This window comes from Numida meleagris, chromosome 1, assembly GCF_002078875.1.
Source record: "Numida meleagris isolate 19003 breed g44 Domestic line chromosome 1, NumMel1.0, whole genome shotgun sequence".
NCBI lineage: Eukaryota > Metazoa > Chordata > Aves > Galliformes > Numididae > Numida > Numida meleagris.
In genome coordinates, this window is record NC_034409.1 from 89,229,047 (window position 1) to 89,251,178 (window position 22,132).

Here is a 22,132-nt window from a genome sequence, read left to right on the forward strand (position 1 = left end):
CAGTGACTTTGTAAGTAAGGTCTCTTCCTTGTAAAGAACAACCATACAATATATTTATTAATACACATTTGTTTGTGGATGCTTGGTAGAAGAGAGGCTTTATTGTCTCTTATTGTGGGGTTTGTTTTATTATGGAAAAAAGGAGGTTCAAAACTCCCAGAAAAAAAACTGCACTCAAATTGGTACCTGGAGGGAGCTGCCTTTCATAGCTCACTTTCCTTTATTTGCTCCAAAATCAGCGAATAATGGAGGAAAAACTCAAACCCTGTAGTAGCTCTACAGAGCAGCCTTATTTTTTGAGTAAGCTGAGTAAGCAGTGATGCCAGCTGAGTGCCATTTTCTGTGCGTGTTCAGGAGCAAAGGTGAAACTTCCGTGCCATATGTTCCATTTAATGGTGTTAAACTTGAACTTGCTGGATCTGCAACTCAGCAAGTTCTGTATTCAGAAAATGAAACGCCGGTAGATGATAGCCCATTTACTGGCCTTGGAGAGAAAGAAATGTGGACTAAAGCCATTTGCATATCACAAGGGATTAGTTCTATAGAGATATACATTAAAGTATGCCCTCTCTGCCGTTGCTGCTTACAGCTGTTTGTATGGGAGAAACAGTTCTGTCTTACATGCACATTCACTTCAACTGAAAAAAAAAAATAGTATTTAACATCATCATCTGGAACTGGGAGTGCAACACATAGTTTAGAAAACTGATGTAAGATGGAGACGTTCTCCCATCAACTTCAGCAATCTGCGTGGTATGACTCTCTTCCTTCACACCATTTCAGCCAGCAGTGTACCTCCGAATCAGGAACCGAGCCCACGGCAAATACCTGACAGTAGCTGGAAGTCTGGCAGATGTAAGAGCGACGTCGGTGTGCGCGTCTCCATACAACGGCAAGGACACCCAGATCTGGCACTACTGTCGTGGGCTCTTCAAATCCAAGGTGAGTTTCCAGACGCTGGAGTGCATTACTTCACCTGGATTTCCACAGGAACACAAGTCACAGTGTAGATTTCCCCACTGACACCAGGATCACTTCTGGCCTTTCCTGTGCATTTTGAACAAAACTCCTATAGCCCACATCTTCCTACTGCGTATGGACAGATTTGCTCTGTCTGCTTTGGCAAGCTGCATGGGTGGCTTCTCATATCTGGCACTGATGGTCCTGAAAGTGGGAACCTGGTTTTCTCGAAAGCCTCACTTCTCAGAAAGTTTCATCGCCTTTGAAGTGTTAGGAATTTCTCTGAAAGGGAATACATGAAGAAAGTCTACACGTGATTTGGTATTAATGCTGCCCTTGATGGTCTGCTTTTAATATAAAACAATGATAATTTAACCTAAGAAATATTGAAAGTAACAAAGACTTTCTGTGATGAAGCAATGAGGCTCCTAGCTTAATTGCTACAACCATTACTGCAATACACTCTCAGTACCTGAAGCAGAAGCGAGTCAGACACAAAAGCGAAGCTTTTTGGAGGTCGGATCTCACTTGTCTTCTTGCTTCTCAGGTTAATGATGCCTGTCTGGATGTCATTGGTGGCAGAGATGTGCCAGGGGCCAAAGTTGCGCTCTGGGCGGAACATGGGAAGGAGAGGCAGAAGTGGAGACTCAATGAAGATGGAACCATCAGTTCATACCTCAGTGACGAACTGGTGCTTGATATTAAAGGTATTTAAAAAACAAACAAAGCAGAACAACAACAAAAAAAAAACCAAAGCCACTCACATGTTCTAAATGCAATATTCCTGCTCATTTGTACTTAAGTACTGAATCCTGTCTGTCTCACACCGGTTTTATATTCAACTGCTTGGCAGCGGGACAAGACCCAGTCTAGGGGGAGCCTTACTCTTTGACCCCAGAGGTTTATTCAGTAGTGCTGATAGCAAGAAATGGCATTACAGAAGACAAAATAGCGAGGGAAAAGCAACCACAGAATAGATGTGCCTCAGCAAGGGAAATATTTGCTCCTAATGTTTTCAGGCTGGTTAAAACTCCCGTTGCTTGAGTCCCAGTCCTACTGACCAACTATGGCAGAACCACCTGTAAAGAGAAATCCCAACTGCTAGTACTGATGGCAGCTCTTACAGTATCACAGAGCTGTGCTGCCTGGGTTACTGCACAGCCTGATGTTAAAGGTGAGGGTGGGGAGTACCATTTGGTTGCTCTTTAGAATGCAGATTTCTTTCAGTGAATTTTTATTTATGGCATGATAAAAATGCACTGTTACTTCTATGCTACATGTATTCCGAGGAGACACATTTTAAGGACTTACTTACTTTGTAATTCTGAGGTTGAAGTGGGTATTCAGTGCCAAATAATTCCCCGGATCTGTCATTCTGTGTATTTTCACTATAGCAATGCGTAAGTTAAAAATCCACCCACGCAGTGGGAGCACAGGATCTGCCAAAGCGAAATGCCTTCAGCGGTCCTGCTTCTGTGCACAAAGGTACACTGGGGACTCTGCTTCTGAACTAACAGAGCTCCTCAGGGCTTCAGCTGACATAAATGAGTTTGAAGGAGATGAACAGCGGTGGAAGTGCGAACGCTGCCCCGTCCCTCACAGAATCTCTCTCTCTCTCATCTGATTTTCCTACTTAGTCACGCTTTTTAAAGATTCTGTTGAGATTCTCAGCATTTGTTTTTAAATTGTTTGCCTTCACGAGTTTGTTTTCTTTTTAAGGAGGAAATTACTATGACAAGAATCACATCATTATGAATGAGCCGGAAGAGGACAAACCTTCACAAAAATGGGACATTGAAATACTGTGAGCAAAACCCACCACAGAGATGGGCTTTATGTGGTTTTTTAACACCTGGAGGAAAAAACCTACTACTGAAGTCACACACCACTGGAAACTTATGCAGTAAATCCTCTCTATCTTCCTTCACTCGAAGCACCAGCTCCTAAACCAACTGAATTTTGCACAGATCTGGAGGATGTGAGGTTGAGCTCACGTCTTTCCACAGGGACTGAACTGTGAGCTGATTCTTTGGAGGCCACTCCTGTGGAAGTCATTCTTCATCTGAAGTATTGAAGTACATGCAGAAGGCTGGACAGAAGCTTTGCAGGATATGAACTGCAAGAGATAATATGGGAAAGGCTCTTCAGAAATACTGATGCTTCCTTTCTCCCAAAAAATGATGAAAGCTCATTCTTTGGTGAGTGCACTAATGAGCCTGAAAGAGGTTGTGTTGGACTTTCTGTCCCAAGAGAAACAGTTGAGGCTCGAAGTGATCCTGAATCTCAAACCATACCTCTTGTTAAAGTGCAATTTATATTGTTCAAAAAACAAATCTGAACTGGAATCCCTAGCTCAGTGCATGAAATGGGGCAATAAAGACAGCCTGACCGTTACCTCCCTAGTGTTACAGGTAGGCCTTGGTCTTATTTGTTTCAGCAATACCAAATGTCCGAGTCTAGGAACTTCTTTTGCAGACCCGTGGGCTGTTTCCAACCCTTGAAATTGTGAGTTATCCCTGAAGATCACCTTCAACAACATGTAGGCATAGGTGCATCTATCAAGAGTATAAGCTATCCTGGGTCAGGCTAGATTTCTCAAAGATTTACTGAATAATAGTAATGATTTTGCTCTAGCTGTATTTTGTTGTCATGTATATAGACTAATTTAATACAATGTAATTTGGTCTTAAATCCACGTCTTCCTTCAGAAGATAACTCACCAGGTGCTAGCAGCCAGCATTCCGCCCTGCTTAATGTCAGGAACAACATAACTGCATTTAAAGGTCACTCGGGCTCATCAGCACGTCCCTCTTAGCCCAAAGGATGAGGAGTGAGTTAGACCAGTGATGACCAGCCCAACGTGCTGGCAGTTTCCTCAGTGTCAGCAAGATGCAACCGTCCTACCACCCCTCCCTTAAGGTAGGTAGAGCACAATACCTTACTGCACTGCAGTTGGTGCAGGCCTGAAAAAAAAAACGCCTTCCTCATGCAGGACTGACATACAGGAGGAACTGCAGACACACGTAGGGCTGCTAGCAGCTGAAGGGATGGTCCTTAGCTCACTCATATCTTCATTTAATTTCTATGTCACTAAATGAATCAATCTACTTCATTGAATAGATGATATTTTCTTTCCTTATTTGTTTATTCAGGGTTTGTGTTTTTATTTAAGGAGTTTAGCAAAGGAACTTTAGTTTCCAAAAGCTGTAAGCGTTCCTGTGTACTTAAACAGGGTTTGACCTTAAACAGAAACACATAACCCTGCTTGCCACAGAAATAAAATATATGGATGTCTATTTTTGTATGAAATTGAGTTCTATAGCATACTATTTAAAAATTTAAAAATACCTGTGTACTTGCACTTACTATTTTGCATTCTAAAGTTATCATAAATCTGCTGTTACAGAACTCCAGCTGTATGTATATATTTCTACAACCGAAGCACTTGTTTTGCTTTTTTTTTTAATGTAAATCAGTACATCAAGCGTTCTCCAGGTGACTCGCTTTCCCTCTGCGATTTCAAAGCCTGGCTGGAAAGTTCTGCTCTTTCAGGCCAAGAGCACCTAAATCACAGGGGGTGGTGTCCCAGTGCTACATCACCAAGTCAATGGGGCCTTTGTAATTCAGAGTTCTTCCATGTAAAATGCCAAGCATGTATATTTTAATTGTATAAAGCTTTTTAGGAGGAATCTTTTGTTTGTTGGTCTCTTCTTTGTTAGCAGACATCGAGTACGTTCCTGTAAAACGTTTATTCTCAAATGGCCAAAAAAGGGAAATAAGTATGTATACTCACTAAGACACCATGTTGGTTTGCGTGTTAAATGCAGACTTTTTAAAATATCGAAATATCTGTGATACTCCCATCAGAATCCACTGCAGTGAGATGTGAAGATCCTTTTTCTAGGAGTAGCGCTAATCTGGTAATCAAAAGCAAGATGAGCTGTTCCACAGTTACATTTCTGAGCAGCTCACCTGTTGTCAAGACACCCATTTACCCACAGCATGAAGGGAACTAGAAGAACATTCAGCACCAGCCACTAGCAAAGTATATTTATATTGCAACACAGTGTTGGCAGTACAAACTAAGGTTGGATGCAAAAACATAGGTTTATTCAATCAATTCTTTCTCCTGAGAGACTCCATAAGGACCTAATTCACATTAAAAAACTTCAATGAGACATTCGGTCCACAGTGCCAAGGCCAGGTTTTCCTTCTCTTCAGCTGAGCTAAGTTTGAGCTCTTTCACACAGACAGTGCTGCCGCTCCAAATCTGCTTCAGCGCATCCAGGTACGACAAAGGAAAGCGCAGTCCGTGAGGAGTCTGCTGAGAGGGGGAAAAAAATGGGGGAAAAAAAGCCACTTCAGCTACATGCAGTGCATCCATTCTCAACAATACGAGGGTAAGATGTAGGTGCTGATCAGCAGCATTCCTTGCCCACTTCACCCAGGGATTTCTGACTGATTGCATCCTGCGGGAGATCAGCATCATCCTGGCAATTTTCTTAATAAATGGAAATACAGTTGAAACCTGTTCCAGCACCCCTTACTGAGGTAGGGAGACCTGAGGTGTGTCATCCCAGCTGAAGAAGGAAGTACCTTTTTTAATTAACACTCTTGCCTATCCCTACCCCGGGTTTTTGAAGGGGACATCTTACCCTAGATGGAGACATAAAGGGCAGGAAGATATTTTCCAGGACATGCAACACGTTGTGCAAGTGCTCGTGTAAAACCTCAGCTACCAGTTTTGTCTACAGGTCCAGCAAAATACACTTCAAAAATTAAGTAAGTGCGTGCCAGGCAGAACTCCTTGCCATAGCTGCTGAGACAGTACAGCTGCTGTTTGTCCCAGGGGATACTGAATATAGCCAGATCCAACTGGGATCTACACACTGACCAGCAGAACATACAGGGGCCCCTCCCACTGCTGCACATATGCCACTACATCCAGCAGCCTTCTTATGAAGGAAGAAATGTGCTGAAGGACACAAAGGTAAGAGACACTTCTGGATATTCCAATCACTCCGTCACCTAGGGCATAATTCAAGGCACGCGTAAGAAATGTGCAGCAAAACCCAACAAGGCAATGTGGCTTCTGTGTGTGTAAGTCAGGAACAAACCTGTGCTGCACCTTCCTCGCTCGCAGTATCGTCATCTTCCGTGCCCATCATGTGAGTTTCTCTCCTGTTCTTTAAAGAATGATACACGTACACCATCTCCTTGCGAATTTCATCCTAAGAGACAGCAGGAAGGAAAGTTACATCTGCTCCACACTCTCCAGTTCATCCCGTTCAAGTGACACTATTATCGTTGCTTAATTCTGGAGTCCACCGTCCTATCAATGAAAGCAATTCAGCTTCATAGCAGAATGATCCAAAGAACATCTTACTTGTGAAATATTTTACTTGTGCAAAGGAAGTTGTACAAGTTGGCTTCTGTTTTGGGTTTGTGTTTCAGTTAAGACAACAGAAAGCACTTCTACCATCAGAGGTCTGAAGTCTAACATCTGGAACAGTCAGTCAGTTGTCCTCTAACTTTTTCAACTCCACACCAACAAGTCTTCATAGCTAGAGAGCAGACTGGGTTCAATATAATCCATGATACAACCATCTGTTTCTATAGAACAATTTCGTAGTCATCGGCACCAACTTAACTTAGGGACAAAGATAACTTGGAGGTGACGAACAGATGCATGTACAAGCCAGCAGCAGCTACAATTAATTACCAGAATTGAGGGAGCCTATTTTTATAACCCATTCGTGCTCTTGAACAAAATGAATAAAATTTAAAAAAACATAGCTCCATTATCAAGCCCGTCAGAGGGCATTTAGTACTTGTAATGACCTGCCCCATCTGACCTTAGATTAAAAACGACCCACCTGCTGCGCAGAACACAGAGTACATTTAGTTCTGCAGGTCTCCCACAGACGGCCAGAGCGTGCCATATTGCTGCTTCACAACACCCTCACCTTCTCCTGCCAAATCCTAACAGGACACAGTATCCCACCAAGCTGTACCTGCACGACCCTTTGTGACAGACCAGTACAGCGGAGCAAGAACTCTCTCACCTTGCAACGCCCCCACAGCCTGAAGCACAGAAGGGCGGCACAGGGGTTTTACTTACAGAATTCTCTTGATCCGGCTCCACTGTAATTACAGCATGATCCCTGAACTGCAGTCTGATTTTGCTATCTAATTTTGGCAATTTTCCACCTAAAAAAAAAAAAATTCTCCATTAGAAAGGAAGGAAACGATATAAATGGTGCAAATTGACCCTTCTGGGCCCTGTTCTCCCAGCCATTCTCTTGTGCCTAGATTTTCGTTACATTTCACCATCCGTCTCAAACACAAAGCTGACACTGGACTACAATCTTTGCCTACCTTAAAACACCGAAATCATTAAGGGCAGAGTTAGCAACAGCTCTGCCTTCACATCAGCAAAAGGAGTAGGTATAAAACTCCAAGCTCACCTGGAGTTAAAGAGTCAGAATCACATCCCAAGCAAGGCGGCAAACGGTTCATAATGAAATCCTTCCTCATGTCGGATGATCTCAGCTCTCCGGTGTTCTCCAGACGGTCCGCAAGCATTCTCAGAATGCCACTCAGTTTTTTTGTCGAGTCCGCTATATCCACCTGCTAAATATGCACACAGAGTTCCTCTCACTTGAATCCAAGTTAAACAGAGACTAGCCTAAAGAAAAAGAGGCACCGTAATGAAGTAACAATCTGGAAAGATAAAAGAGGGACCACCCAAAGGGTAACAGGATTTTCTCCCAAAACAGATTTTGTTTCTTTTACACATTCCACCTTTTTCTGCTCGCACACCAAAGCTGAAGCTCAGTTTTCCTCGCTCTGGGGCCGCCCACAATGGTAAAGGGCCTGCAAGCGTACTCGAAAGAGAGACTCATTCCTTCTTCACACTGATGAGCTGATCAGCAGCACAACCAGCCTACCACAAAAAGGACACATGGCAATTTACAGCTGCACCAACTTTCCAAAAGTTTGACCTGATGGAAATGATGCCCGTCTGACAGCTCCAAAGCAAAAATCATTCCTTTGAGAAGGAAACGAGCCACACGAGGCTACTGTGATGCTGAAGAAAGGCACTGCAACAAGCTGGGCAATGCTTCAGCTGGACCAAACCTCCAAACGGTCACCCTGAAGTCTTCGAAAGAAGAGGTTTTGCTGCTAGACAAGACAGCACCATTGCACCGAGCTCTCAGAGCAGAGCAGCAAGACACATGCTTGTCTCTGTGCTGAAGTTCCAGCTGGACGCGCTGCTTTTCCCTCAGACTCGCCTACTTACCATGAGCAGTTTCCTTGGGATGCTTGCCCGCAGGGCCACGTCCTCTTTGGCAGTATTGAACACAAGGCCAGGAATTGCATCCAGTAAGAAGTCTCCCCAGGAGCTGCAAGTCAGGAAGAAAATAATTACTAAAACAGCTGCAATGAAGTACAACAAGCATACTTTCTTCTTATGTGTGTTGGGTAGTAGTGTTTAACATGCTTTTGAGGCACTTATATTGCTGCAAGAAACATGTCCAGGGTTATCTACTTCAGCACAGATCCATTTTAAGCTTTGCTACAAACTTATTTATGACCGCAGGAAGAAGCCCCTTATATATCTCTACGGGGATTTTTAAGATCTCTAACAGTCACCTTGTAGCTAGGGGTTTTTCGTGTGTGTTAGATCCCCATTCTTAGGCTGAATATGTTCCAAAAATTTGGCTTTTGCTCTCTGTGTTTCTGTTCCCCAGCTGCAATAAGGTAGAAGAGAGGAGGGAGGATTCCCACATGCATTTTCTTTGTGTAGCATGAGTCAATCTCATCAAGACCAGGTGTGCTTACCATGCAAAAACACTGTCCTGTCCACCTGTGGCCTCTCCCTACCTCAAAGAACAGAGTGAGACATCTTATACTTCTTACTGCTTCCCTCCTCTTCCCTCAGATTCCCACGTCAGCAGCTATCTTCAGGTACCCATTACTGTGACAAATTGCCCTGCTTATAATGAACGCCACCACACTCGTCTTCCTGCCTCAGGGGACCTGCCCTGGACAAACCTTCCCCCAGCGCAGTCCCTTTGGGCTCAGCACCTGAAATCCCTCCAGGTGCCATTTCACCAGCACTGGAAGTGCTGAGGAAGTACTGAGGAACTACCCTTACCCCACACAAGCCTGTCAGGTCTCCAGCAACCCTGTTATAAGGAACTTGTCTGTCCAACACTACCTGACACAGAACAACTCTGGATGGATCACACCGGACAAAACCTGTTCTGCACAGCCAGGAGCACTCCTGCACGCCGATGCGTAATACAGCAAACCCACTTCCATCAGCACACCAAAGCACACTTCTCCTGGTGTCACTCTTCTGTCAGTTCAGTTTACTGCAGCGGGGATGAGAAAAGCACCAGGCCAACACAGGAAGGTGGTGTCACAAAAAGGACAGGGGACGGGAGGAGGAACAGGACGTGTCTCTGAGGCCGCTTGCAGCCCATCAGCTGGGGTGTGCCCTCAAACACAGCCAAAGCAGCTCAGTGCTAACACTGCCACCTAGAGAATAAACGAAGTCACTCTGCAGCAGCCATCGGCGCTTACAGAAAACAACTTCTTGCCTTCGCAGAAGAGTGTAAATTAAAATCAACAGAACCCATTTTTGACGATGACTCACATCTCCGAGCAGCTTCACCTTAACCTCACTCCAACATGGAGAACTGCCCACATTAAGAGTTAATAGCAGCACTGACATCCCGGCCTTACAGTATGGTACATGTTGTAGTAGGCGTAACAGAGTGTAACAGGTACACCTCCTGGTTAGAAATACATCTCAGAATCATCTAGAACACGCCAAAACTTGTTCTGCGCTACGCTGTGCTAACAGAAATCCATCCTGATTCCTAACTCAGGCCAATGGCTCCAAACCCAGCACACAAGAACAGCTGACTGGGTTGCGGCAGCATTTCCCCTTGTGATGAAAAGGTTTCAGTGGGCACAGGCATTAGATGTGTGTCAAAGGAAATCTGACTTGCGTGTGTGTGGTAGGAGATGAAAAACACAGATAAGCAGAAAACACAAGCAAAGAAAGAATCTGCAGCAAGTCCATCAGAACAGGCGTGGGTGACTATGAAACGTGGGAGAGAAGGAGATGAAAGGAGTTACCCGTGACTCTTTCTCTGGGTTATGAAATGAATGGCAACTTCAGCCGCTGCTGAGAGATTTTTAAACACAACAGTGAGCTTCCTGTTGTAATGTAACCTTCCACATTAAAGTCTGCTGATGGTAAACAATAAAATAGCCAATTAATACGCCACTGAGGTTGCTGAATAAAAAGTTTGAAGTGGCCTTGTTTACAAGGAAGCGTTTCCCTCCTGTTTCCCCCAACCTCCACAACTGAAATTACAGCTACCTGAATGCTGGCCTATACTTTGTCACTAACAGCAGGGTACGTAGGTAACAGTGGGGCACCTGCAGATATTCTATTCCACCGTGCTTCTACAAGGAAATGCCATGCCCTATCCCTGTATTACCTCACGGACAAACAAAAGATACAAGGGCTAAATGGAACAAGCAAAGAAAAGAGCTCAGCAGAGCTCATTACAAGGTTGTATTTTAACAGTAAGACATCACTTGTTTGAAACGTGGGCTTCAGCTCCATTCACACGTGTCGCCTGGAAGATGAAAGCCATTTTCAGAAAAGCGACACGAGAAAAAGTAAGGAGGAATTACTTGTTTTGGTAGGTACTGATGGTCACGTGTGTAGAATAAGATATCCCAGGAGGTGTGTCAGCTTGGTGAATTGTCCCTCTTGGGAAGTACAGTAAGTCACCCGGCTGCAAGAAAATGAGAAAGAATTGATATATTTAGGGCACACGGTCAAACCTTACAAAGAAAATACTTGGTAAGCAGACAGACTGACAACACGGTTTGGTTTTGTTTCTTTAATCACAAAACAGGGAGATGGTACATTTTAATAACACAGAGCGCTCTATGCCAGAAAGCCTGATACTCTGATCTTCCCAATTTACTATTAGCATTTACTGTACACCTGTCTGAAAAACACAGAGCAAGTGTTGAAGGGTAAAGAGCACATGCAATCCTGCTCAGCTGCACGACAGGGTCAGAGCAGCAGCTGAGAAGAACTTGCTGAAAGTACAGTGAGCCAGCAGAGCAGACCTCAACAAAGTAAAGGCTGGCATTCCACAAGAAAGGACAAATATTCTGGAAGGACTGCAAGCTGCTGCAATACTGCTGTCTTAACTTTTCAGCTGTAGCGCTTAAAAATACCAAGTACAATCCTCCCCCTCCCTAACCTTCTTCTCACTTATCTAAATTAAATCCCCATGCAGACAAACTTTAGACTAGGCACTCAAGGTAAGAGAGAAGCACGCAACACGCCACATCGCCTCCAGTAAGGAAAAATCACTTACCTACAGTCTCCCCTATAAACATCTATAGAGCTGCACATTCAAGGAGAAAAGTCATGAAGCAACAATGGTGAAATTTGATTTCATTTTAATTTTACCCTTCCTTAAACGTGATCCCATCAAAAGAAGCAGGGATCACCGCTGCTCAGAGCGGTCTTCAATGCGAAGTGTGACTCCTAGTCATCTCATCTGCTTGGTAGTCTCATCGGCACGAAGCACATGAACCAGCAAGCACAACACTCATCAAGTAAAACGAGTGCTCTGGGTCACAACTGCCAGAAAAGGATGGGACAGAGCAGCTCCTGAGAGACACAACGAGCTTCTGAGCACTTCAGCTTCTTCTTACTTCTGAGCTGGACAAAGGAGGGGCAGACACAGGAGGAGATATCAGCAGAGTAAAAGGGAAATATTGAGGGGTGGCTGGCTGCCTACCAGCTCTGTGCCTGGCATCAGTGAGAAGCCAGCCGTGCCCACAGCCTGCTGAAGGGTCACCAAGACCAACTGCACTGTGGGACTTGAGGCACAAACCAGCACGCTCCCGCATGCACTCAGCTACTCAGAGAAAGAGAGAGCTCCAGTACAGCCTCCAATTGGTTCATTTGTTCTAAGCTGCCCGTGAATGGCAGGCAGAATTGCAAAGAAAAAAAAAAGGAGAAGGGAAATATTCTACCAAGAGGTTTAGGGAAGAAATACTGGTCTATACATCCCTGTCAGAAAGTGTCACACGGTCAACCAAAATCCACCAGAGGTCACCCAGAAGAAAAGGGAAGTGAACACCAAACCTGGAACATCTTTAAGGCCTTTTCAGGGTCAGAGGCCAGTCAGTATTCTCACTGCACTAACATCAGTAAACAGCCTGTGAAATGCAGCGCTATTCCATAAAAAGCAAAGGCACTGACGTCCAACCCAACGTGTTGCAGAAAGAAAAAAAAGGAACTGTAACTCACTAGGCTTTGCATCAAGCAATACCTCCTGACAGCTGAAGATCACCAGCTGTCAGACAGCATAGCCCGTAAGGTCAGCACCATACACAACACAGGGCACCGTTCCCACAGTACCTACTTCCAAGGTTAAGTCTGAACACAGGCAAGAGCAGGGACCTTGCCCACACAGGCCCTGTTGATAGGACACAAGGTAGGGAAACTAAGGAGACTTCCAAAACAGAGCAGCGCTGTCTGCTAGGTAAGTAACCCCCTTCTAAAGTACAACTACATAAACCACAACAAGACAAGTACTGGATATCCTGCCATCAGAAAGGCTGCATTCACTAGCCTTCATGAAACACTCTTCTTATTCCAAATAACAAGACACAGCCAAACATTTGGTTTTCAGGTTTGGAAAAAGGAAAAAGTCACTCTGGTCTTTTAGTTTATGCTTTTGTTTATCAGTCAGGTATGATATATGTAATATATTCACCAGAACAGTGACAAAACTTTGGCAAAGTGTACAAGGCACAAATGGACCAGCCCGCCTGGTCACAGACAGCATGCAGCAGCACAGAACGTTTCCTAACCATGCTTAAAACCCATGTCTTTTCTACCCAGAACTCTACAAATGTGTACCCACTATCCTGGCTCATAACTTAAGAAGTAGAAGAGAATTTCCAGAAAGAACTGCTTCTTGATCCATTATTTAAATCCTAAACCAAACGACACCTTTGAAAAAAAGACAACTATCACTTACGTTTCTCATGCTCAGCATGTTTTGTGCACCAGCGCTTCCCCTCAGTTCCACAACTGTAAGAATTCAGAATACTGCCTTCTATAAAAGAACCATTTTAAATATAACTTTTCTCACAACTACAGTTCAGCCCAGTTAAAGCAATTCAATTACGATACCTTTAATACAAATTCATGCGTGGGATTCCCAATCCTATCTTCTGACTCCACGTTATACTCCCGAGCTAAGTGCACTGTTGGTTTATAGAGCCGCCAATGCTTCTCACCTTCCAGCTGGAGGATGAACACCTGCAAAAGACCATAAATCCAAGTGCACAATGAAGCCTTGCTTCCCTCAATGCATTCAACCCATCAGAGGTGTTAAGTCATCATCTTACTTGGAAAATCTGTGGAACCATGCCAGAAATCAGAGACAGAAATCAAACAAGGTTACACAGGGTGCCTCTCTGACAACAGAAGAGACGTATTTCACCTGCCCTGCTCTCAGCTACTCCAGAGCGCAGGGAGCAGGATTCCTCTCGTGAGGAATTTGTAGACGTCTACAATGCAGAAATTTACATCTGAAGTATTTTTCAGGCCTCACTTAGAGACAACGGGGAGAAAACTTGTGAAGTAACATCTGCTTTATCCTAGCTAAGGTAGGCACTTGGAAATCCCCATTTCTCCCAGACAACTTCAAAAAGCTCTAGACATTTAACTTAGAAGTAGCAGCTACCACAAAGTTGTTCAGAATATAAGGTGGTAGAGCTCTTATTACCAATCACTGACACCCAGAGCACTCAAAACACCTTGGGGTGCTGTGAGCTATGGGGGCTGATGACTTATGTCAGAACACACAGATTCTAGAGCCGCTAAAGAAAAATGAAATATATGTATTTAATGTGGAAAAAAAAAATGGTACCACAGCCCAACTTCAAGAGTTGCTTTTTTAATGCACTGGTTATTTGAATGTTTCCTCTAGAAGCACACTTTATGCGATATTGCCATTAGACACCTCAGTACCCATTCAGTAAAATTACAGAGGGGAAAAAAAAACAACCATAAAGAAACACTTGCAACTGTAACTTCTCAGTGGAAAAAACATTTTTCCGTAAGAAATTACTTTATGAGAGAGGGGAAGAAAAACAACACAGCAACAGGTACCCCCGCCACCAGCAAAACTCCATGTACAGTCCCACAGACAATGTCGTGCTGCCCTACCTCAACGTCATCGTAGTGAGGAGGAAGGCCCTGGGACCCCTGTGGAGTAATGTAGACATTTGAGCCAACCAGAGACCCAAAGTAGCATTCCAGCTTCTCTTGAATCTTCCACAGCTCCTCCTGCAAAAAAAAAAAAAAAAAAAGGATGGTGTTACTGTTGCAAAGCTCAGCCAGCCTGGCTGCTGCCCAGCCTCCCTGGCTGCTCAGGGGTTCTTCTAGAGAATTAACAAGGTCCCACAGAAACAACTGGCACACTGAGGCTGGGAAGGGATGGAGGATGCTCTGTATGAGTACTTGCTGCCAAGGAGTTCCTGCTGAAAGCAAAGATCTGCCACAAAGGTAATCAGTGAGCCAAGAAGCCTGCTACCCCAAGGTGCTACAATAGCACCAATCTTTGTACTCTTTCCCGCGTCATCTTTAGGTTGCGAACACAGAAAACAGGGCTAGGCACAGAGGGAAATACACCAACCACCATCCCATGAACAACATAACATCTTCATACAAGAAACATATGCATAGCTTGCATTATTCTAGCTAGTATCAAAGAGACCATACAAAGGTCAGAGACCTTTTTGCAGGTACACAGTCAAGGAGATAAAGTGTCTCTGATGTTTTTTTTTATATGCCTCTGATACATTGCAGCAGATGCACCAGGTTATTTGTGTGTGGAATAAGCCACAGATTTAGAGACTTTCAAAGCAAGCACCTTTGGTATCTTTCAATCTGCTAGAACTACATTGCTCCTCCACAACTGAAGCTGTACATTAAAATTTAACAGATGCATGTCAAGAGATGCTTCTAAAAGCCTTCAAAGCACAAAGCTAGCGAGGTGCATCATAACAGATGCTAAAGAATGCTGATAAGACTTCACCTTCCCCACATTACCACTCACCTGTGCTAACAGAAGCAGCAGCTGCAACCACCACCACCACCACAACACAAAACCCTCCAATAGCTAGCCCATAGAAGCAGCTTTAATTCATCTGCTAGCTTTAGCTAGGCATAATCAAGGTGCTGAAACTGCAGGCTTTTCAGGAATTAAGAGCTACACATTCCTGTCCTTTCAGAACACTTCTTCATTAAATAGCAGACGCCATGGGACAGAAAAGAACTACTTGACTCCCAAATATAAGCACTCGAGTCCTTGTCACAACTGTGCAGACATCACTGCCTCATTCTCAATACTTCTGATTGGCATTCTGAATGCTTCTGACTGGAGAAGCATCAAGAAGAACAAGAACGAGAGAACAATCACCAAAATTGGGGTACAAACTCATGCCACAATTCAAATTCACTGGAAAGAACTGTGGCATCCTGCAAATGTATTATGCACTCAGATCTGTCTGAGCTTTTACGTGACAAAGCAAATTTTTAAAAAGGAATACTTAATTTTATAGCATAACACAGATTTTATTCTTGCTGCAGTGCACTGAAACATGATGGGCCGTGCAAAATTATACACCGTGTTTTAATTAACACAGCTCACGTATGGGTTTCAGTAGGCCACCAATGTCAGCTCCTTCATCTGGACCTTCTAGGGACAGAGCTCTGTCCAGCGTGCCTCAAGCAAAACACACTGCATCACAAAACACGTATTAGTTTTACTTAAACCCATGAAATGACCCAACCTTAAACCTCTGAGGCTGATGGAATTGTATGGTTGCCTTTTTCTGGTCAAAGTCCTTCTTCAGCTGCACATAGTTCACTTTGCCTTCTTTATTTAAAACCTTCTTTTTTCCATTCACACATCTGCAGATATTTATATCACGCCCATAGTACAGCCCCTGGCTGCACAGCTCCTTCAGATCTGACAGCTGGAAGAGGGACTGGTAGTAAGCAGCCAGTGGGGGATCACTTCTTGGAACAAGCAGTGGCTTCTCTTCCCAATACTCCTTGAAAAACACCTCTGGTTTGATGGGAGAGATCAGGCTTGCAAAGAGGCTGTCTGGGCTCTCAAAATCCATGACTGATGATGAACAAGCTGCTTCAACCTTTGCTCGTTTGGACTGCACCTGCATTTCTCTCCCCACCTCAGCATGCTTCCCTCCCTTCTTGGGCATGGTCCTGTTCAAGAGGAGAGAGAGACAACAGTCAGCCAGCACACAACCCCATGAGCCCTGCACAACTCCTCCTGCCTTCTCCAGCAGGGTACAGCAGCACACTGGGAATAGTTCTGCTTTCAGGTGCTCACTATTCTTTCCAAATTGCAGAAAAAAGAATGCCCCCAGTAGACCTCCAACCCACTCTCAGTTCCTGTGCAAAGGGCTCTACTAGGTGCTGTTGCCCACAGAAATGCCAATTCCACACTTGAAACTATACTAAAAACACAAAGAATCCAAATGACCAAACGAGAGACCTTTATAAACGCAGAAACCCACCCAAAGAACCTGTTAGAATGCTCTTCTCTAGCAATAGCTCCATTTTTTTTTTTTTAACAGCTCTGATGTAAGAGGTTTAATAAGATGAAAAGGAAGGGTGGAGAGGGGACATAAAGATAAGCTTGTACCCTACTATTGCACAGTTACCAGAGTGCAGCTCCAGCAGTACCTACAGAGCAGGTGAGGGAACACCTGTGCCAGTATGACAGCACATATTTGGAGCACAAGTGGTAACCACAAGGACAGGGGCACTGAAACAGCAGAGACAAATGAAAGAGCTGGTTGCTGAGAGGGGAGAAGCCTCCACAGAACTGGAAAAGCCAAAGGCAACTGTCTCGTGCACAGAGCACCTGCTTGAGACCCACACCTCAGCCCCTGTGCAGTCTCCATACTGCATTTGGCATGGCCAGGTCTGACAAAACTCCGTTTACAGAAGAGAGGGAACACTTTTAGGCCTTTCACAGCAAAACGTACAATGATAAGGTTCTGCTTCCATCTCCGCAACGCCGTCAAACTGTGTGGTTTATGTAGAATATCAAGAGAGCTTTTAAATCAAAATGCAGACAGTTAATTTTAAAGCTGGAAGTCATTTACTTTGTTTTTCCAGATAGGTAACCTGCTCATATGTCTGCTATCATTATGTAAAAATAAAAAAAGACTGCCTGCTAGCCTGCTGGGCCTGGCTAACTGCAGCCAGCGCTGGGCTTGTCTGAGCACATCTGTGAACCAACTGGAGCAGTTACAGCTGCTGCTTTCATTTTGAAGTAGAAATTACAGCTTTGCTCCCAAAACTAAATACTCTCATGCTTTCATTTACACAGATCTCTTATCATAGAAACATAAAGGTTGGAAAAGACCACTAAGATCACCCAGTCCAACCACCAACCCACCCCCACCATGCCCACTAACCAAGTCCCTCAGTGCCACATCCACACAGTTCTTGAAAACCTCCAGGGACAGTGACTCCACCACCTCCCCGGGCAGCCTGTGCCACTGCACTGCCACTCTTTTGGAGATGACTTTTTTCCTAATATCCAACCTGAACCTCCCCTGGCACAACTTGAGGCCATTCCCTCTCATAACATTGCTGATACCTGGGAGCAGAGGCCGACCCCCACCTCACCACAGCCTCCTTTCAGGCAAATGTAGAGAGCAATAAGGTCTCCCCTGAGCCTCCTCTTCTCCAGACTGAGCAACTCCAGTTCCCTCAGCCACTCCTCATAAAACCTATACTGCAGACTCCTCACAGCCCCACTGCACTGCTCTGCACACGCTCCAGGGCCTCCACGTCCTTCTTGCAGTGAGGGTGCCAGAACTGAGCACAGCAGTCCAGTGCGGAGTATTGGGTGGAAACACACTGCAGCGCTCCCAGTACAGGTACGCATACACAGCACCCAGTTCCCTCACGCAGCAGGACACCCTCACAGCTACGCCAGCTCCCAGACAAAGCGTCTCACCGTGAGCTCCTCCGGCAGCCCGGAGCCACACGTGCCTACTATCACCCTTTCTCCACAACGGAAGAACGCAATGCGCAGAGCGGCCCCAGCTGCGGAGCGCAGCCAGCGCTCACACGTGCAGCAGCGCTGCTCAGAGCACCGGGCTCACCCACGCCGCCGCCTGGCCCGGTGTCCCAGCAGCGCACGCCGCCGCCCGGCCCGGCCCGCAGCCGGGTCACGCGAGGCCCAGGGCCGCGGAGCATCCCCCCACCCCCCCGCAGCTACAAACTCCTTCCCCTACTCCCCAGCCGGCCGATCCCTCCCGTCGCCATGACTCGCCCCCCGCACGCATGGCTCACCCTGACCGGCGCTAAGGCCGCGGAGGGGGGCGGGGCTAGGGGAGGTGTTCGGCGGCCTCCACAAAATGGCGGCGGTGCGTAGGGCTGTGTGCTGTGGGTCGCGGCGGGAGCTTTGTTTTGCGGAACCGATAATGAAGTGCCTAAGTTAAATCTTTTCATGCTTCGGGGGCTTGTTCCAGAGCCCCTCCGCTGATGGTTCCCGAAGTCTTTAGAGCCTTCACTGAGCACATGGAAACTTAAAGAAACTAATGTTAGTTGCTTTCATTAAAGATGGCTGAAAATGGTTAATTTTCACTGGCTGCAAAGTGTCAGAGAAATCATTAGGCAGGTTTTGGTGAACTTTTGTTCTTGTGTGCTAATAGCTCCAAGCATACCAAATAGAACTACCGGCAGAAGGTGAATTTCAGAAACCTCAGCAGCCCTTCAGCGTAGGACTGATAGCCATGCGAAGTTACATGGGGCACATGATGGCTCTGTAGTCCTGTTCCTCTGCGTGGTTGGTTTGCTGTTCACACAGAAACAACTCCTGCTGCCACAGCACGAGTTGGGTCCCTCCGAACAAACACTGCGTGATTCAAAGAGGGTTCTGCGTTTGTTAAAGCATCAAAACTCCTGTATTCTGAATGGAGAAAGTGGCAAAATACACAGAAAAAGGGTTTGGGGGGAGGGAGGAGAAGAAAAGCAAATGCTGTTCATCATATTCAGTCCTTGTGCTTTTACTGCCTGGACCTCTTTGGTCTCCAGATGAGCAAAGCATTGTGGTCTCCTGGCCACAAAACGCAGGCTGAGAAGTATGTGAGTTTGTTAGAAGGAGATTGGTTTTGCCTGGGCTGAAACTAAGACTATCCCAGTTGTACAAACTGTAATTGTAGGAATCACAAAAATTGACATTTCCCTGTCAAGTACTTTTCTTCACTGGGCTGTCACTTTAGAAGAGAAGATATTCTCTGCTTTCTAGTTCTGACTTATTAGTTCAACACAACGTCACTTAGCATTCAGGACGCTTTTCAAAATGTATCACATTATGAATATTTTGGTGTAAACACCAATAATTGGGATATTTGAAGGCATACAGTGTTGTAGCTTTCTGAAAAACGAGTCACTGGCATGGAATTATGCTTACACCCTCCACAACAATTACAAAGCTTTGAAGAATGAAGCGGTTCTCCAGACTTAGAAGTTTGCAGCTCGATCACCTACATTAACACTTCCAGGATGTTTTCTTAATACAGATGGGTGTAGCAGCAGAGGCTAAAAATAGGGAGGCCACATCCTGCACTTCAGCTGCTGACAAGGAGCCATTACACACTGTTATTCCTGTTTTCCAGAAATCCACAAAGTACTACCAGCCTAACTGCTTGAATAGCACTAGGGTGAACTCTCCAACACAGATGTATTTACCTAATGTCTGTGACGTTTTAACTTGTAGTAAATGCTGTGGGAAGTAGAACTCCTATGTTTGGCTGACTGCAAAAACAGCTACAAATAACAGGAATGGGGAATACTTGTAAATATTTTTTTCAGGTCGTCCATGCTGATTTGTCCAGAAAACCTGACCAAAAGTATTTATTATCATCTCCTTATGGAAGGTAAAACAAACTTCAAAAGAAGGTCATGTGGATTTTAGTCAGATAATGCTCGGAAAGCCCTATAAGAAAAATAAAAGTATTAATAACATAATGTATTTAAATACATTTTAAAGTTATTTTACAAGAAAGGATCTGTGAAGTTTAATTGATCCTGGTACCATCCCTGTCAGTGCATTGAGAAGATTAAAATTATAAGCTTTGCTGAAAAACGTTTTCAGTAAATATTGTAAGAAACAATCCCCATTGCTATCGTAATGAAATTGCTACGTACTGCTTACCACCATGACACTGCCAAAGGTTACATTCACAGTTGCAAAATAAATAACAGTTTATCAAAGAAAACTAAGCAACTTTCAGGCACCTGTATAGGATATTCTGGGAAAGTAAACGCAGGCATGAAACCTTTCTCCTATATGCTTCCATGTATAGGACAGCTTGGTGGCCAGTGTATGCTGGTCTTGGGCAGGCCAGGCTGGAGAGTTCCTGCTGCTGCAGATCCTATAGGTAATTTAGAATTATTTTGGGTCAAGAATCATTTTGGGTATTTTTTTCTGTTGGAGACTGAGGATTCACTTTTGGCTACAGGATACATACTTCTTCTTCTAAGGCAGAGAAAAAAATTATGTGAAAACAATGCTGTTACATTAGCTCATGCTACAAGTTTAGGACACACATCTGGAGCAATTAGATGGGATCTTCTCAGGAAATCTGGAGCATCTGTGCGGGATGCATCCATAATAGCAGTGAAGTAACAAGGATGTCATGGTAATTTTTTAATATATTTATATTACACATCTGCTCAGCTTGAGGTCTGCTGTGCCGTTGCTGTTGCCAAAGCCCTGCGTGTCCTTTGACTTAATGTTCCCAGCATTGTCATGCCTGGTACGGTTCTCCTTTCCATGACAGGATTTCCTGGAAGAGTATCAAAGCCATCTTAGCTCTGATCATTTGTTTGGCAGGGACTTGGCTGCCAAAGTACCCACTCATTCCATCAGATTTCAGTCACCGGGATGCAATGTGCCGCTAGGTTTTCCAGCTCTGTAACTGGGAGCTTGACAAATGCAGCTTTTTGGAACAGTAAAAGATATTGCCATACTATGAGCAAACAATATTACAGCAGAAAAATCAAATAAACCAGAGAGTGGTTCAGACTTCCACATTTATTCCCATTTCCTAATAATCTTAACCAAGCAGTGACCTTTTGACATTTGTTGCCACCACAAATTATTATTTTGAACCAACTTTGTAAATTTAAACCCGCTTCATTAAACGACAGATAAAACCAGGAAATTTAAGTGAAAAATGCTTCTTATTTTGAAAAGTCACAAAAAGTATTCTTGATTCTTTTCTAGAACTGTGAACACTTTGTGTCTCTGAACATCCTTATTTCCACATTCTTAGCTAGAATTGTTACTTTCTTAGCCAGTACCCTTACTCAGTAAGGGTATTTCCATGGAGGATTCATCTGGGACCAGGAGGATTTCTGTATGTGGCTCTGTTTTGGCACAGCTGATTGATTCTTTCTGTTTCCTGTGTATCTCAGGTCTCAGTGTAGTAACGTGACCTGTGATGGGGTCCAGCATCGCAAGCAGGCATGAATAACTTCTCCTCACTATAACTTTCAATCTCAGAAGCCAAGGGTGGGACAAAATCCCAAGTTCTGTCAGAAGAAACAGATTCTGCTGAAGATATGGTTTGTTTGTTTTTTTGATAAAGTATTCCAAAATATCTTCCTCAAAGCTGGGTTTCTGAAATGAGCAGTGAGGCAGAAAGCAGGTGATTAGCGTAGATCCACATGAGGCACAGGTGTGGGGGTGTCACACGAAGGGCACATATTGTGTAAGTGATGCTATTTACCCACGGGGAGGTGGCTGTAAGACCCTGAGTGCATTGGCTTGGGTCATTATTCCTGCACTATCTTGGGGACTAGAGAGCAAGACGTCTCCAAAATAGAGGTCCTTCCCAAGTAGTCTTGTGGAAAGCCAGGGACAGCTGACAGGGAGAAGGTTTTTCTTGAGGCATTGGTTATGTGCAGTGTGCAAAGCCTCATCAACTTTACTTCCTGCTTTCTGCTGGTCTCTAACCCACTGCGAAGTCACGGTCACTTTCCACA

The 22,132-nt window shown here is 44.6% G+C and overlaps 2 protein-coding genes across 7 annotated transcripts in view; one reads left to right on the top strand and one right to left on the bottom strand.

The window, feature by feature from the left end:
* CRYBG3 (crystallin beta-gamma domain containing 3) overlaps positions 1–4,649 on the top strand; it is a 90,454-nt gene extending 85,805 nt beyond the window's left edge. For all 3 annotated transcript variants that reach the window (XM_021401744.1, XM_021401754.1, XM_021401761.1), the window contains 3 exons: positions 784–942; positions 1,508–1,667; positions 2,680–4,649. In XM_021401744.1, the coding sequence (XP_021257419.1) occupies positions 784–942; positions 1,508–1,667; positions 2,680–2,768 (408 nt within the window). In that variant the 3' untranslated portion in view covers positions 2,769–4,649. The remainder of the gene's footprint in view (positions 1–783; positions 943–1,507; positions 1,668–2,679) is intronic.
* RIOX2 (ribosomal oxygenase 2) lies at positions 4,996–18,604 on the bottom strand. 4 transcript variants are annotated; one of them, XM_021401792.1, is made up of 10 exons: positions 18,431–18,524; positions 15,886–16,321; positions 14,258–14,377; positions 13,217–13,345; positions 10,681–10,784; positions 8,264–8,366; positions 7,428–7,593; positions 7,082–7,170; positions 6,078–6,191; positions 4,996–5,281 (listed from the first exon to the last, which is right to left on the bottom strand). In XM_021401792.1, the coding sequence occupies exons 2-10, from the start codon at positions 16,315–16,317 to the stop codon at positions 5,120–5,122; spliced, it is 1,419 nt and encodes a 472-aa protein (XP_021257467.1). In that variant the 5' UTR covers positions 16,318–16,321; positions 18,431–18,524; the 3' UTR covers positions 4,996–5,119. The 4 variants fall into 4 exon arrangements, with proteins under 4 accessions (XP_021257467.1, XP_021257448.1, XP_021257459.1 ...); XM_021401773.1 differs by having other exon boundaries at positions 4,996–5,284; XM_021401784.1 differs by lacking the exon at positions 18,431–18,524 and adding an exon at positions 18,093–18,329 and having other exon boundaries at positions 4,996–5,284.

Coding starts and splice junctions, on each gene's coding strand:
- RIOX2 (XM_021401773.1), bottom strand. CDS start 16,317: ATGCCCAAGAAGGGAGGGAAGCATGCTGAGGTGGGGAGAGAAATGCAG. Junction 6,192..7,081: donor AGCCGGATCAAGAGAATTCT/GTAAGTAAAACC, acceptor GCTGTCTCTTAG/GATGAAATTCGCAAGGAGAT. Junction 5,285..6,077: donor GCGAGGAAGGTGCAGCACAG/GTTTGTTCCTGA, acceptor TCCCCCTCTCAG/CAGACTCCTCACGGACTGCG.